At 39.4% G+C, this 12,641-nt stretch overlaps 1 protein-coding gene across 50 annotated transcripts in view; it reads right to left on the bottom strand.

The window, feature by feature from the left end:
• The window catches only part of dock3 (dedicator of cytokinesis 3), a 397,524-nt gene that overhangs the window by 78,849 nt on the left and 306,034 nt on the right, over positions 1-12,641 (bottom strand). For all 50 annotated transcript variants that reach the window (XR_012397895.1, XR_012397898.1, XM_009296480.5 and 47 more), the window contains exons 15-17: positions 5,618-5,742; positions 3,304-3,466; positions 3,079-3,185 (exon numbers count right to left, since the gene is read on the bottom strand). Coding sequence is in view for 48 of the 50 variants with exons in the window: in XM_009296480.5 (XP_009294755.3) it covers positions 3,079-3,185; positions 3,304-3,466; positions 5,618-5,742 (395 nt within the window). In the remaining 2 variants the exon portion in view is untranslated. The remainder of the gene's footprint in view (positions 1-3,078; positions 3,186-3,303; positions 3,467-5,617; positions 5,743-12,641) is intronic.

Here is a 12,641-nt window from a genome sequence, read left to right as displayed (position 1 = left end):
CTGAGGCACATTGCTGGAGCGTTGCTATTTTGAGAAACTATAAAAGATCTTTCAATAGACCAAAACAAACCCGGTCTAAAGTCCAGTGCAGAGTTGTGCCTTGCTTACTCACTGCTTGATACACACAAGATGTAGAGCAATACGAAAATATCTTTACATATGAAAAAGAATTCAAATATTAAGGATATATATATATATATATATATATATATATATATATATATATATATATATATATATATATATATATATATATATATATATATATATATATATATATATATATATAAAGGATTTAAATATTACAAAACATATTATTTTCTAGCCTACAGAAATATGAAAAACCACTGCTTTCATGCCTTCATCTCGGGAGGCTTTTTCAGTTCATTCATAACAATTTGCTTTTGTATAATGTTATTATTATTAGCAGTATTATTTAATATATCCATATTTATATTTGTTTTATTAAAAACAAGCTTAGATTTGCCCACCTGCAAGTTTTAGACCATATGGGGCACAGCATGTGTATTAGGATATAACTCAGGTTTTTTGAACACACTTCGTTATTATTAATCATTTATTAGTTTGCTGGAAATTAGAACTGAATTTAGAAAAGTTTTGAAACAAATATTTGCGCCTAACAAGCTAAATTAATTATTTATTGGCTAATTGATGCTCAGTTTTTCCACTTACACTTAATTTAAGTAATGTAAATAGCATATGTGCCATGGCGCTGACTCTTAAAGGGAATGGGAGATGAGTCTCTAATTGGTTTATTCTCAAAACACACCTGTAACTCATTAAGAAAATAAACTCAACCCTTTTAGATCATGCGCCACGGCGCAAAGTGGATTGTTCTATCCATATATTAGCAAAAATGGATTCTGACACACCCTGAAAGTGTTTTCTGACTCTGCTTAGGTAAAAGTCTCATCACTGAACAGAAATAATGTCCAGTATAGAATATAAAGTCATGCTGCAGTGGAGAAAGAATGAATATTGTGACTCATCATGAGCTTAGAGGACTGCATCCATACATCTCTGCAATGACTCAAATCACTTATTAATAAAGTTATCTGGAATGGCAAAGAAAGCATTCCTGCAGGACTCCCAGAGTTCATCAAGATTCTTTTTTCTTTGCATCTTCAATGCCTCCTCCTTCATGCTCAATAGTGTTTATTCTGGTGACTGGGCTGGCCAATCCTTGAGCAGCTTGACCTTCTTTGCTTTCAGGAACTTTGATGATGAGCAAGGTTATTATAGTTAACGAAAACTTACGTGAAAACGAAAACTAAAATGTAAAATAATTGTTGTTAACTGATATAAAAATAAAAACGAGTTTTTAAAAAAACTAGAACTGAAACTGTATTGTGTACATACAAAACTAACTGAAACTAACTAAGATTATTGCAAAAACCTCCTTCGTTTTCGTATTTGTATATTCAGGTGTTTGACCCTTTCGCACCTCTGGCTATTGGCCAGATCGAGCCGGTTTTCTTCCAGTCATTCTCGCTGTTGCTTCCACGACAAAAACAACGAGTGGTCATGGCAGCAGTACGGTGACAGCATTAAATACAGATACTTAAAGCTATTACTTTAACACATTTGTGCCCAATAATGGGTTTTATTTATGTCTCGCGAACGCAAACTAATCTTTTTAACCGGATCTTCTAAGTGAAAACTGAATCATTTGAAACGATTCGTGTCTCCAGTAAGCACTTATCCACAAACTACTTACTTATTAACAAGCCTAATACCCCCCTCTGACTCTAAATAATCCAATATATACTCTCAGTCAGTTATTAGAACAGTAACGATGTACTGACTGAGAACAAATTTGAGCTGTGAACTGATACTACACCACATGCATAATTCAGTGAACCAAAAACAAACAGTGCATGATAGCTTGCTGTGCTTGAACTAAACTTGAACAACAGCAGCGAGGGTGAACCGGGGGCTTAAATGAAAGGATCTGGTGAAAAAACGTAAGTTTATTTTATAATAGAAAATCGTAATGAATTTAAATAAGTGAATCATGATTCAGTTGGGTTGCAAAACTTTACTGTAAGACATTCTTCAGATCATGCCATGGTGATGTTTATGACGGCAAATCAATGCCAATATTAATCGAGCGCAGCGGTGATGTTTGCGCGCAAGGAGAAGTGAACCGTGAGCAGATTACAGGTCTACACGCGAGAAAACAACAGCTCGCGAGCGCATAGGGGATCTTCACGCGCGCGCTCAACTGATCCAGCGCGAGAAAACAAGTCCCGCGCGCGCACATCATCATCTGTGCGTACGATGGACGCTCTCGCGAGCGAGGTCATGCCTACAGCGCGCGCGATCAGTTCTCTCCGCTCGCTCGCTGGTTTTTCTCTTTGCTCGCGCGAAACAGTTTTGATTTTTGTCAGTCCTGGGGTGGGACTTGGTGTACTTGTTATCTCTAACACTATTGGCTACTCTGCCTTTCCGGAAGTTAGCCGGGATTGGACGCAGGTAAGCTAGTTTCCCCGTTAAATAAAAATATATAGGATATCTTATCATAATGTCACAATGTGAAACTAATAGACTCACTTTCTCAGTAATAATAGGTGGAGACTTACTTTCAATAATGAGATATTTCTTGTAATAATTAATCTCATAATAATGCCTATTCTTACCATCATGACCAAGTGATCCCCTGTGCGCTCGCGAGCTGTAGTTTTCTCGCGTGTAGACCTGTAATCTGCTCACGGTTCACTTCTCCTCGCACGCAAACATCACCGCTGCGCTCGATTAATATTGGCATTGATTTGCTGCCATAGATGTTTTAACTGAGTTCTAACATCCGCGTTAAATATCTGGACTTCCCACCACTATCTTACTTCAGAAGCATCCTTGCACACATATTGTACCTTAGGCTGCTGTCTTGTGGGCTGCTGTTGGCAGCAGAGAAATCCACCTTCTCACACTTTTCCAAATAAAGTCAAGTTATTATTTTTTTGCTCTTTGAACTGGGATCCACCCCAAGACTTCTGTCAGGTATTGTAAAGCCAGATCATTTGTTTGACGTTCAGCATAGTCAGAAGCCGAGCTCACCTTGTAGACGTAAAGCTCATGACTCTCATCAGACAGTGTTGTGCCGTCTTCCCTCATCAGAGGCGTAAACGCAAAGCCAAAAAGCTTCTTTTCTCCTTTATCTTTTGCTGTAAATAAATCAAATACATTGCTTTATACATTTACTGAAAAAAAATTATTAAAGTTTCAATCCCTTAGTCATGACGTGTCGAAGTCAGATGTGTGCAAAATGAATATAGTCCTTACTTGAACAGTGTCTGAACTCAAAGCGCAGATGGGACCCCCGGAATCTGTCGATAGGGATGGGCAGTTTGACGACTTCACTCCAGCGAGGACTGTTGTTGTGGTAGAGAACAAAAGAGCGGTACTCGCTGATGTTGTGTTCTCCTGAGCCCAGACTAATACACTCCTGACAAAAGATATGAGGAATGGAATCGGTTGGCTTTCATGAGGCATCAAAGTTAAAACACTTATAACGAGATTATACTAAATACATTAGAAATATCCCAAACTAATTTACCCCTTTCAAACTGACTTTAATTGTGTCTTGACTAATTGATTCAACACATGAGCTAAAGATCACAGTGTGTTTTTCCAAGCGATAGTTTACCAAAAATTAAAATTCTGTCATTATTGAGTCCATAAAATAATCTAGTAATTAACAGTTTCCATATTTTATGACTTACATGGGTTTATTAATGGCTATGAATTGCATTATAGGACCTTGATCTCTGCTCTGTTGGATTTTAATGAACATTTGATTGACAATTTAGTAGTTTAAGACAATATTTTTTTTATAAGAAAATAATATTTATAGAATTAATTCTGTAAAATACATGGTAAAAATGTCAGTTAAAAAAAAAAAAAATGTCAGTTTCAGTAAAAAAAAAAAAAACTGTAAAAATGCTACCAAAATATGTAACCTGGTTAACAGTAAGCTTCTTTAATATATGTAAATGGTGAATATAGCCGTAAATGAACTTTCCCAAAATCCACTGCATGATACTTAAATTTTTGTTTATTTTTTTGTTTATTGTATTACTTTATTTTATATGCGTTATGATCACTTGGAAACTAGCGGCTGCAGATCGCTGGTAAACATGCAACTTCACTCGGTCTACAATCCTGTCACTATATGGACTACAAATCCTGTCATGCACCTCACACACATCTGTTCCGGGTTTACGTTGATTACACACACACACACACACACACACACACACACACACACACACACACACGTTTGTTTTTGTGAAAAGTGGGGACATTACATAGGTTTCCATTCATTTTATGCAGCCCAAACCGTATATTATATTGCCCTCACCCCACCCCACTCCTAAACCCAACCACCACAGGAGACTGTGTGCAGCTTTACTCTCTGATTAAACTCATTCTGTAGGATTTATAAGCATTTTGAGAAATGAGGACGTCACCAATGTCCTCATATTTCACCTCCTTTTTGTAATACCTGTGTCATACCCATGTCATTATACAGATTTGTGTCCTGATATGTCACAAAAACACGTACACACACACACACACACACACACACACACACACACACACACACACAGCTGACAGCTGCTTAATAACTAATTTTGAGAACTATTTATACATTACATTGGCACACACACTTTGCTGAGTCTTGTTATCATGTTTGTGAACATTGCGACGCGTTTCCCTAGTTGTGTTTTAACCCTATGCCTTATTCTCTTACTTTGATTGCTTGCTGCTCTACCGACCATTCGCCTGTTTCTGGCCATGAGTTTGGATTACCTGCATGTTCCCATTTGCCTCTGTGGTTGACTGTTACGCGAGTCAGCAAAGTGTTTGTGCCAATGTGGTGTATAATTAGTCCCTGTAATCAGTCGTTGAGCAGCTGCCAGCTGTGTGTGTGTGTGTGTGTGTAATCAACGGAAACCTGGAAAAGGTGTGTGTGAGGTGCATGACAGAATTTGTAATCCGAGTGAAGGTGCAGCTGCTAGATCACTGTTAGTACTTCAAAACATTGGTGCATGACAAAAAATATTCATGAAATTCCGTAATTTACAGTAAAACTTATGTTCCTACTGTATTTTTATCGGTTAAATTCCTGCAACCACAGCTGTGTATTTTTACAGTAAATTTGATGTTTTTGCCTTTTTTATAGTGTGGAAGAAAAAAAGTATTGGCAGTTTATTAGCAGGTTTTTATACTGTAGTTTAAAACATCAACCCAGACAAAATAGCACTTTAAAATAAAAACTTTTTCAATCAATTCAGCTTTGCTGGAGGAAAGATCCAACGTTTAGTTATTAAAATTTCACAAAAACATGTATTCAAAAGCATAAATAAGTGAAAAAAACACTCAGGAATCACAAAATATGGCAAACTGTTAACTTGTGGATAATTCCTTAAAGTGATTACAAACCACTTCCATGTTACTGTAGAATGCAATGTTTTTTCTTAAATCTCGTACAATTTCTCCATTTGTAAAAGGTTTGGGATGGCATAAAGGTGAATAAAGGAAAACATGATACATATTTCAGCGAAACTCTTTATATTGAAGCAGTTTGACGTACTTTGAGGATCTCGCCGTCAGCGTACAGCACATACATGGTGACCTCGATGTTCTTCTGAACACTTTTTCCTCCTCTCTCAAAGTCTCCTCTCTCCAGCGTGAGGTAGAGGTCATTGCGAATGTCACCTGAAGAGCAACAGAAATGATGATTGATTGACTTAGATCAACAAATGTAGACATTCTGGACAAACATTTTAAAGATTGTTTTCATTTGTCTGCCTGTCTATTGATCTATATGCATTTAAACAACCGTTTTGTCTGGATTCCTGAATCTGATTTGCTGATAGCCATCCAATATTCTGCCAGTAACAGCACTCGTCCAGCCTCTTCACCCTTCACTCGTGTGTTTCTAATGTGTCTCCTGTTTTTCCTGTGGTTAGGGTTAATTATTGTGATCTCCTGATTGCAACAGAGTAATACTGGGAAATCTCTGTAGACCAGTGGTTCCCAACAAGGGAGCATCAGTGAGCTTTGGGGGAATCAATAATTATTTCTGTTTTATTTATTATCTCAGTCTGAATGATCTTTTATTTTGAAAAGTCTTTTATTTTGAAAAATGACCATATTCTCTTACGTCTCGGTCTATGAACTAACCAACCATCCACGAACCAACCAGCCAACCAACCAATCAAACAACTAACCAACCCACCAAATTACCAACCAACCAACCAACTAAACAAACCAACCAAACCAAAAACCAACCAAACAACCATTGAACCAATTAACCAACCAAAAACCAATCAATCAACAATGAACTAACAAACCAACCAAACAACCAACTAACCAACCCACCAAAACTAACAAAAAAACAACAACCAACCATCCAACTAAACAACCAACCAACCAACTAAACAATCAACAAACCAACCAAACAACCAACGAACCAATTAACCAACCAAAAACTAATCAATCAACAATGAACTAACTAACCAACCAACCAACCAACCACGAGCCAACCACTAACCAATCAACAAACCAACCAACCAACCTAAACCAACCAACCAAAAAACAACTAAACAACCAATCGAAGACCTAGAAACCAACCAACCAGCCAACCAATTAACTAACCAAAAGCCAACTAACCCACCAACTAAACAACAAATTAACCAAATCCAAGCAACCAAACAACCAATCAACCAACACATTTTAGATTATCAATTTTACAATGTATGTATGCATATTTGCATAGCCAAACTTGAATCAAATGTTTTTTTTTACAATACTGTAAACAAACAATAGCTACTTTAGTTAAATGGAGTAAACTTGTAGCCCAAAAAGTTACTTTTCTTAAAAAAGAGAGTAAACCTGTTGTAACTTGGAACTGTTAAGTCAACTGTTAAGTCAGCTTAACTTGATTTGTATGATTATGCACACAGTTTAATGCCTTAATCATCATAAGGCAATGGGTTTGCTAAAATTTTAAGTAAAGTCAACTAATCACTTTAAAACCAATGGGTTTACTCACTTTTAAAACAAAACCTGATAATCGCTTTTTACAGTGCAGGAATAAACTAAATCACTCTTAGATACTGGACACACACACACACACACACACACACACACACACACACACACACACACACACACACACAGTGACGTGTTCAATTACCTACATGGTAAGCTTAAGAGAAAATGTAATCACAGATGGACCAGCACACTTAATTTAACTTCCTTCTTAACCCTTTTACGGACTGTAATATAATCTATTGCTGCAGAAAGGTCAAACCATTTGTCCAGCTTAACTGGCTAGAGGAAACATAATAAACCTTGAGCTGAACCTGACTTTTACACTGTCATTCCACACGTGACCTCGGCGTTCAGACTTTCATTATCAGCCTCATTCAATCCATGACACGGCGGCCCACATTCCCTCTACAGAGCGGCAGGCATCTGAATCACCGTCCTCAAAATAAACACAGACTCTCTGTAGAGAACAGCGATGAGCTCTTACCCGTCCACTCAGGGGGGAAAAGTTTGAGCTGTTAGTGAAGGAAGTTGTGGGTTTAATATGATTTCTGCCAATTACAGCTGATGCAATAAAGGAAAATGTGTGGCTGCTAGAAACGATCCCTCCTGCAACCAATATGTTGACAGTTATGAGTGTGGAGATGTATATTCGGCATGTGCCTTAAACTTATGATGCACCAAATACCACATGAATATTTTTACTCTGGGTGGATATGGCGGAGGAGAATGCTTTCCCTAATGCATGGTATGTGAAAAATGGTATGGTTCGGCTTACTTCAGAACTTGATTTGGTTTGTATTTAGCTATTGGTCAGGTGTTTAAAAATAGTGGGTTTGGTGTCTTGTCGCAAATCCAATAATGCTGGTAATGATTTTCTCAGACTAATTAGTGATCAGCTGTGCTATACATCACGTTTTGGTAACTATATGGCTTGCTTGGAACCTCAGTCTTGGTAAAAAAGTAGGCACTGTACTAGTTAGGGAATGCAGTGGAAATGCCCCCAAAGTGAGCCAAACTGAACCGTACTGATCTAAACGTTTTAATCTGAATGCTCTAATCACACTGGTGTGACCATACATGTGAAAAGTGTTAAATTACCCAAAAATTTAAAAATAGAGATGTGCATTTTAATAAACTTTTTGTGATATAAAAAACCCATTTTCTAACATACTTTTCTAAATTATCATTTGGTAAGCTACATTTTTGGGGGTACCACCATTGATAGATTGTGATTTTCATTTCATTTAAACATGGATCTCACTCACTTACTTTCCTTTGGCTGATTGCGTGCTTTATCTGGGGTCGCCACAGTAGAATGAATGATACATTACTCCAAATTTCTCCATTTGCCCTTCCAACCACAACCCAGCACTGAGAGAACAAGCCTCAGTGCTGGGAAACACACACACACACACCTATTCACTCACTATGGCCAATTTGGTTAATCAAATTCACCTTTACCGCATGTTTTTGGACTGTGGGGGAAACCGGAGCACCCAGAGAAAACCAACGCAGAGACATGGAGAACATGCAAACTCCACACAGAGAATACCTCCTGACCCAGCCAGGACTCGAACCAGTGACGTTCTTGCTTTGAGGCAGCTGTGCTAAATACATAGCCACTGTCACACTAAACTTATAATAATTATCAGAAAAAATGTGTAGATATTTATTGACCTTAACGATCAGTATTCTATCGACAACAAAATAGTCTATCCATTCCTAATATTCAACATCACACAACACAATACGCTAGCAAATCTAACAACAAGCAAATCTAGGGTGCTTTCACACCTGCCTCATTTAGTTGGGTTAGAACGTAACACAGTTCGTTTGTCTTTTTGCTGTGGTTCGTTTGGGTGTGAAAGCGTCTGTTGTACTTGGCTGCACACCAATAGTGAACCAACAAAACATATCGAGACTAAGGAAGGGGTGGGCTCAGTACGCTTTCAAATGAACTCTCGAGCTGTTTGTTTGTGGTGAGAACAAGAAGCGACCTCTAACTGACCCAACTGTAAAACAAAATACTTCAATATTTTTAGCTAAACCAGCTGTTGTAGTCAGCGGCATCATGCAGTCTGGTGTTTAGAAAAGTTGTGAGGATGTTTATACTTGTCCTCCATGCTTTGTTTACTTCCATGTGTTGCATGTAAATATGTGAATTTCTCACACTTTAATTTTGACCAATCAAAATGCAGTTCAAGAAATTCGTCAAGCCAAGGTCTGACGTGGATGTCGTCATTAGACTGCTTTTTGGTCGTTTCAACTGAGCATTCTGGTGTGAAATGGAAATGTAGCTTTTTGCGCTAGTTCTACCAGGAAGATCTAATGACACTTCACTCACCTTGCTGAAAAAAACAGCTTAAACCAGCCTAGGCTGGTTGGCTGGTTTTAGCTGGTCGACCAGGCTGGTTTTAGAGGGGTTTTGGCGATTTCCAGGCTGGTTTCCAGCCATTTACAGCCTGGTCTTAGCTGGTCAGGCTGGGAGATGACCAGCTAAAACTAGCTTGACCAGCTTAGCCAGGCTGGGAGCCCAGCCAAAACCAGCTATGTCCAGCTTAAACCAGGCTGGTCAAGCTGGTTTTAGCTGGATTTAGCTGGTCATTTTCCAGCCTGACCAGCTAAGACCAGGCTGGAAATGTCTGGAAACTAGCCTGGAATTGGCCAAAACCCCTCTAAAACCAGCCTGGTCAACCAGCTAAAACCAGCCAACCAGCCTTGGCTGGTTTAAGCTGGATTTTTCAGCAGGGCATCCCAATCAGTTCCAACCAAAAGCCAAGAGACACAAGAAAGAATATAACCTGACCATTCATTTCATGAACATACTGATGCAGACGTTCACCCACCATCCTCCCCACCACCACCAGGTTGACCCTGTCCAGGGGGGTAGGCTCTGTCCCTGCCTTCGTCCTCGGCAGTCATAGCTGTATCTAAAAGCCTCCAACTCAAGCTATGGATGTGGCCTCTGCCAAAAAAAAAAGATCCTGTTTTGTTCAATGATACTCTCATGATTTCTTTCTGGTTCGTACCAAAGGAAAAGCACCACAGGGGTGAAAGCACCATTAGATAAGAAAGCAAACATGGCCACAGCTGCCTTTACAAACACTGGACGGAGTAGACAAACTGTAAAAGCTTTGTGTGTTAGTCTGTTTGGCTGACAGTATCCTACAGTTCCACATCCTGATGAAAACGTTATCTGGCAGCGGCAGACTGACTCCCTGAGAGTGCTGCTATTTCGCTGGATTGCGATGCTTTCTGTAATGGGTCACGGCTACGGCGTTAGAGGCTTTCCTCCACTGCTTCACTGAAGGAAATCCATATAAAGGCCACTATTCACAAATAAATTACCCCAAGAAAAGAAACAATTCTGGTGCATTCCCAGCCGGAAAGAGGGAAAAATGTCCTGACAGCAGTAGTCAACGTAAAGAGAAATGAAAAAGCATATGTTGCCATTTGGCTCTCATAGTATTTGCATGTGCTCCCGTGTTGTTATAGTACATTAAACTGACTTTAAATTTCAGTTATTCATTTTCTTGTTGGCTTAGTCCCTTTATTAATCCGGGGTCGCCACAGCAGAATGAACCGCCAACTTATCCAGCACGCTTTTACGCAGCGGATGCCCTTCCAACAACCAATGAACCAATCTCTGGGAAGGAGACTGTGGACTGTGGGGGAAACTGGAGCACCCGGAGGAAAACCATGAGAATGCAGGGAGAACATGCAAACTCCTCACAGAAACGCTATCTGAGTCGAGGTTCGAACCAGCAACCCAACGACCTTCTTGCTGTGAGGCGACAGCACTACCTACTGCGCCACTACGTCGCCGACTATAAATTTATGTAATATAAAATAAATTAACAGAGCCGCGCGGTGGGTCAGTGGTTAGCATATCACAGCAAGAAGGTCGCTGGTTCCAGTCCAGTCAGTTGGCGTTTCTGTGTGGAGTTTGCATGTTTTTCCTCTGTTGGCATGGGTTTCCTCCGGGTGCTTGGGTTTCCCCCACAGTCCAAGCCCATGTGCAATAGGGGAATTGATAAACTAAATTGGCTGTAGTGTATTAGTGTGTGTGTGTGTGAATGAGTGTGTAGGATTGTGTTGGGTTGCGGCTGGAAGGGCATCCGCTGTCGAAACATGCTAGAATAATTGGCAAATTTTGACAAAGATGCAAATTCTAGAATCCTCGCTAAATGTTTTTTACACGTACATTACCTTATATTATCCAGAGCAGTGTTCCCCAACCCTGTTCCTAAAGGCACACCAACAGTACACATTTTCAACCTCTCCCTAATCAAACACAGCTGAATCAACTCATCAACATTAGAAGAGTCTTAATGGGTCAGATATGGTAGACATCCAAAATATGTACTATTGGTGTGCCTTCAAGAGCAGGGTTGGGAAACACTGACCCTGAGCACAAATCTATTACGTTTTTTTGTCAGATAAGTTGATGTATGCTTGAGTTAGATCAACTAAATATGGTTTCACAGCACTCAAAGCATGCTTTAGTGTTGCTATAAGTGTTGCTAACGTGTGTTCTAGCATGTTTGCAAAGAAAATCCAGAAAGCCAAATGCCCGGAAGGGTTTAGAATCTGATGAACACATCCTGTCTGACACTGTAATTAATGTACACTAATATGTAAATTCCATCAATAGAGCATGACATCTTGACTATCATTAACATTTCATAATGCTAACAGTTTGACTTTTCATCTAACTGCCACTTCTTGACTTTGCTCGACAGACAGATATTGTTTTATTTTTGAACACAATGAATCCCATGGCTGTGTCTATGCTTTAGAAACCTGCCGAGTTTGATCTTTTAAAGGAATTCAGTCAATGCAGCAATCTGAAATGAGATTACAAGGGTTTTTCCCAGACATTGCGGTTCAATAGCATCTAAGCCTCTTTCAGGAAAAAAAATGCCTTCCTCAGAAACCCAAGGAACCAGGACTCTCGGAGACCCGTCGACTTATTGGCGTTTCAAAATGCTGAATTTAAAGAGCACAGCCTGGTCTGTGATTATTATTGAGCTACCGCGAGTTGATCGATTTGTGGATGATGAACCAATCATTGAGCTCTTCAGAAGGAGAAGGAAGCATTAATTCAGAGACAAATAAGTGAGGGCTCCAAGGAAGAAAATGGAGGAGACCTCTATCCACTCATACCTGCATACCTGACAACCCTCCCGTTTTTCCCGGGATTCTCCCAAATTTTACAGTTCTATCCCGCTATCATCCTGTAAAGCTATTTTCCTGTATTTAACCCGTATTTTCAGTCTTTCTCTGACAGGTGGCAAATAAACATTAAAGAGCTGAGCCTCAACCAATACCGCCGAACCACCAGGGGCCGCCCTTACTCTTAAATGTGAGTCTGTTCTGTGCTTTCGCTTTGTTCGAGCATAAAAACACTTTAAAATAAACATAAAACGGCACAATTCCCTTCCTTTTCATTACAGGTGCTGTCTCCCCTTCATATTCAATCCTCAAAACAGTCATATAGCGCTGCATGACTGTCAGCTGACGCACTCCATAGTAATAAATAGACGTTGTTTACTAAC

This window comes from Danio rerio, chromosome 22, assembly GCF_049306965.1.
Source record: "Danio rerio strain Tuebingen ecotype United States chromosome 22, GRCz12tu, whole genome shotgun sequence".
NCBI classification, from domain to species: Eukaryota; Metazoa; Chordata; class Actinopteri; order Cypriniformes; family Danionidae; genus Danio; species Danio rerio.
This window is presented reverse-complemented; position numbering and strand designations above follow the sequence as displayed.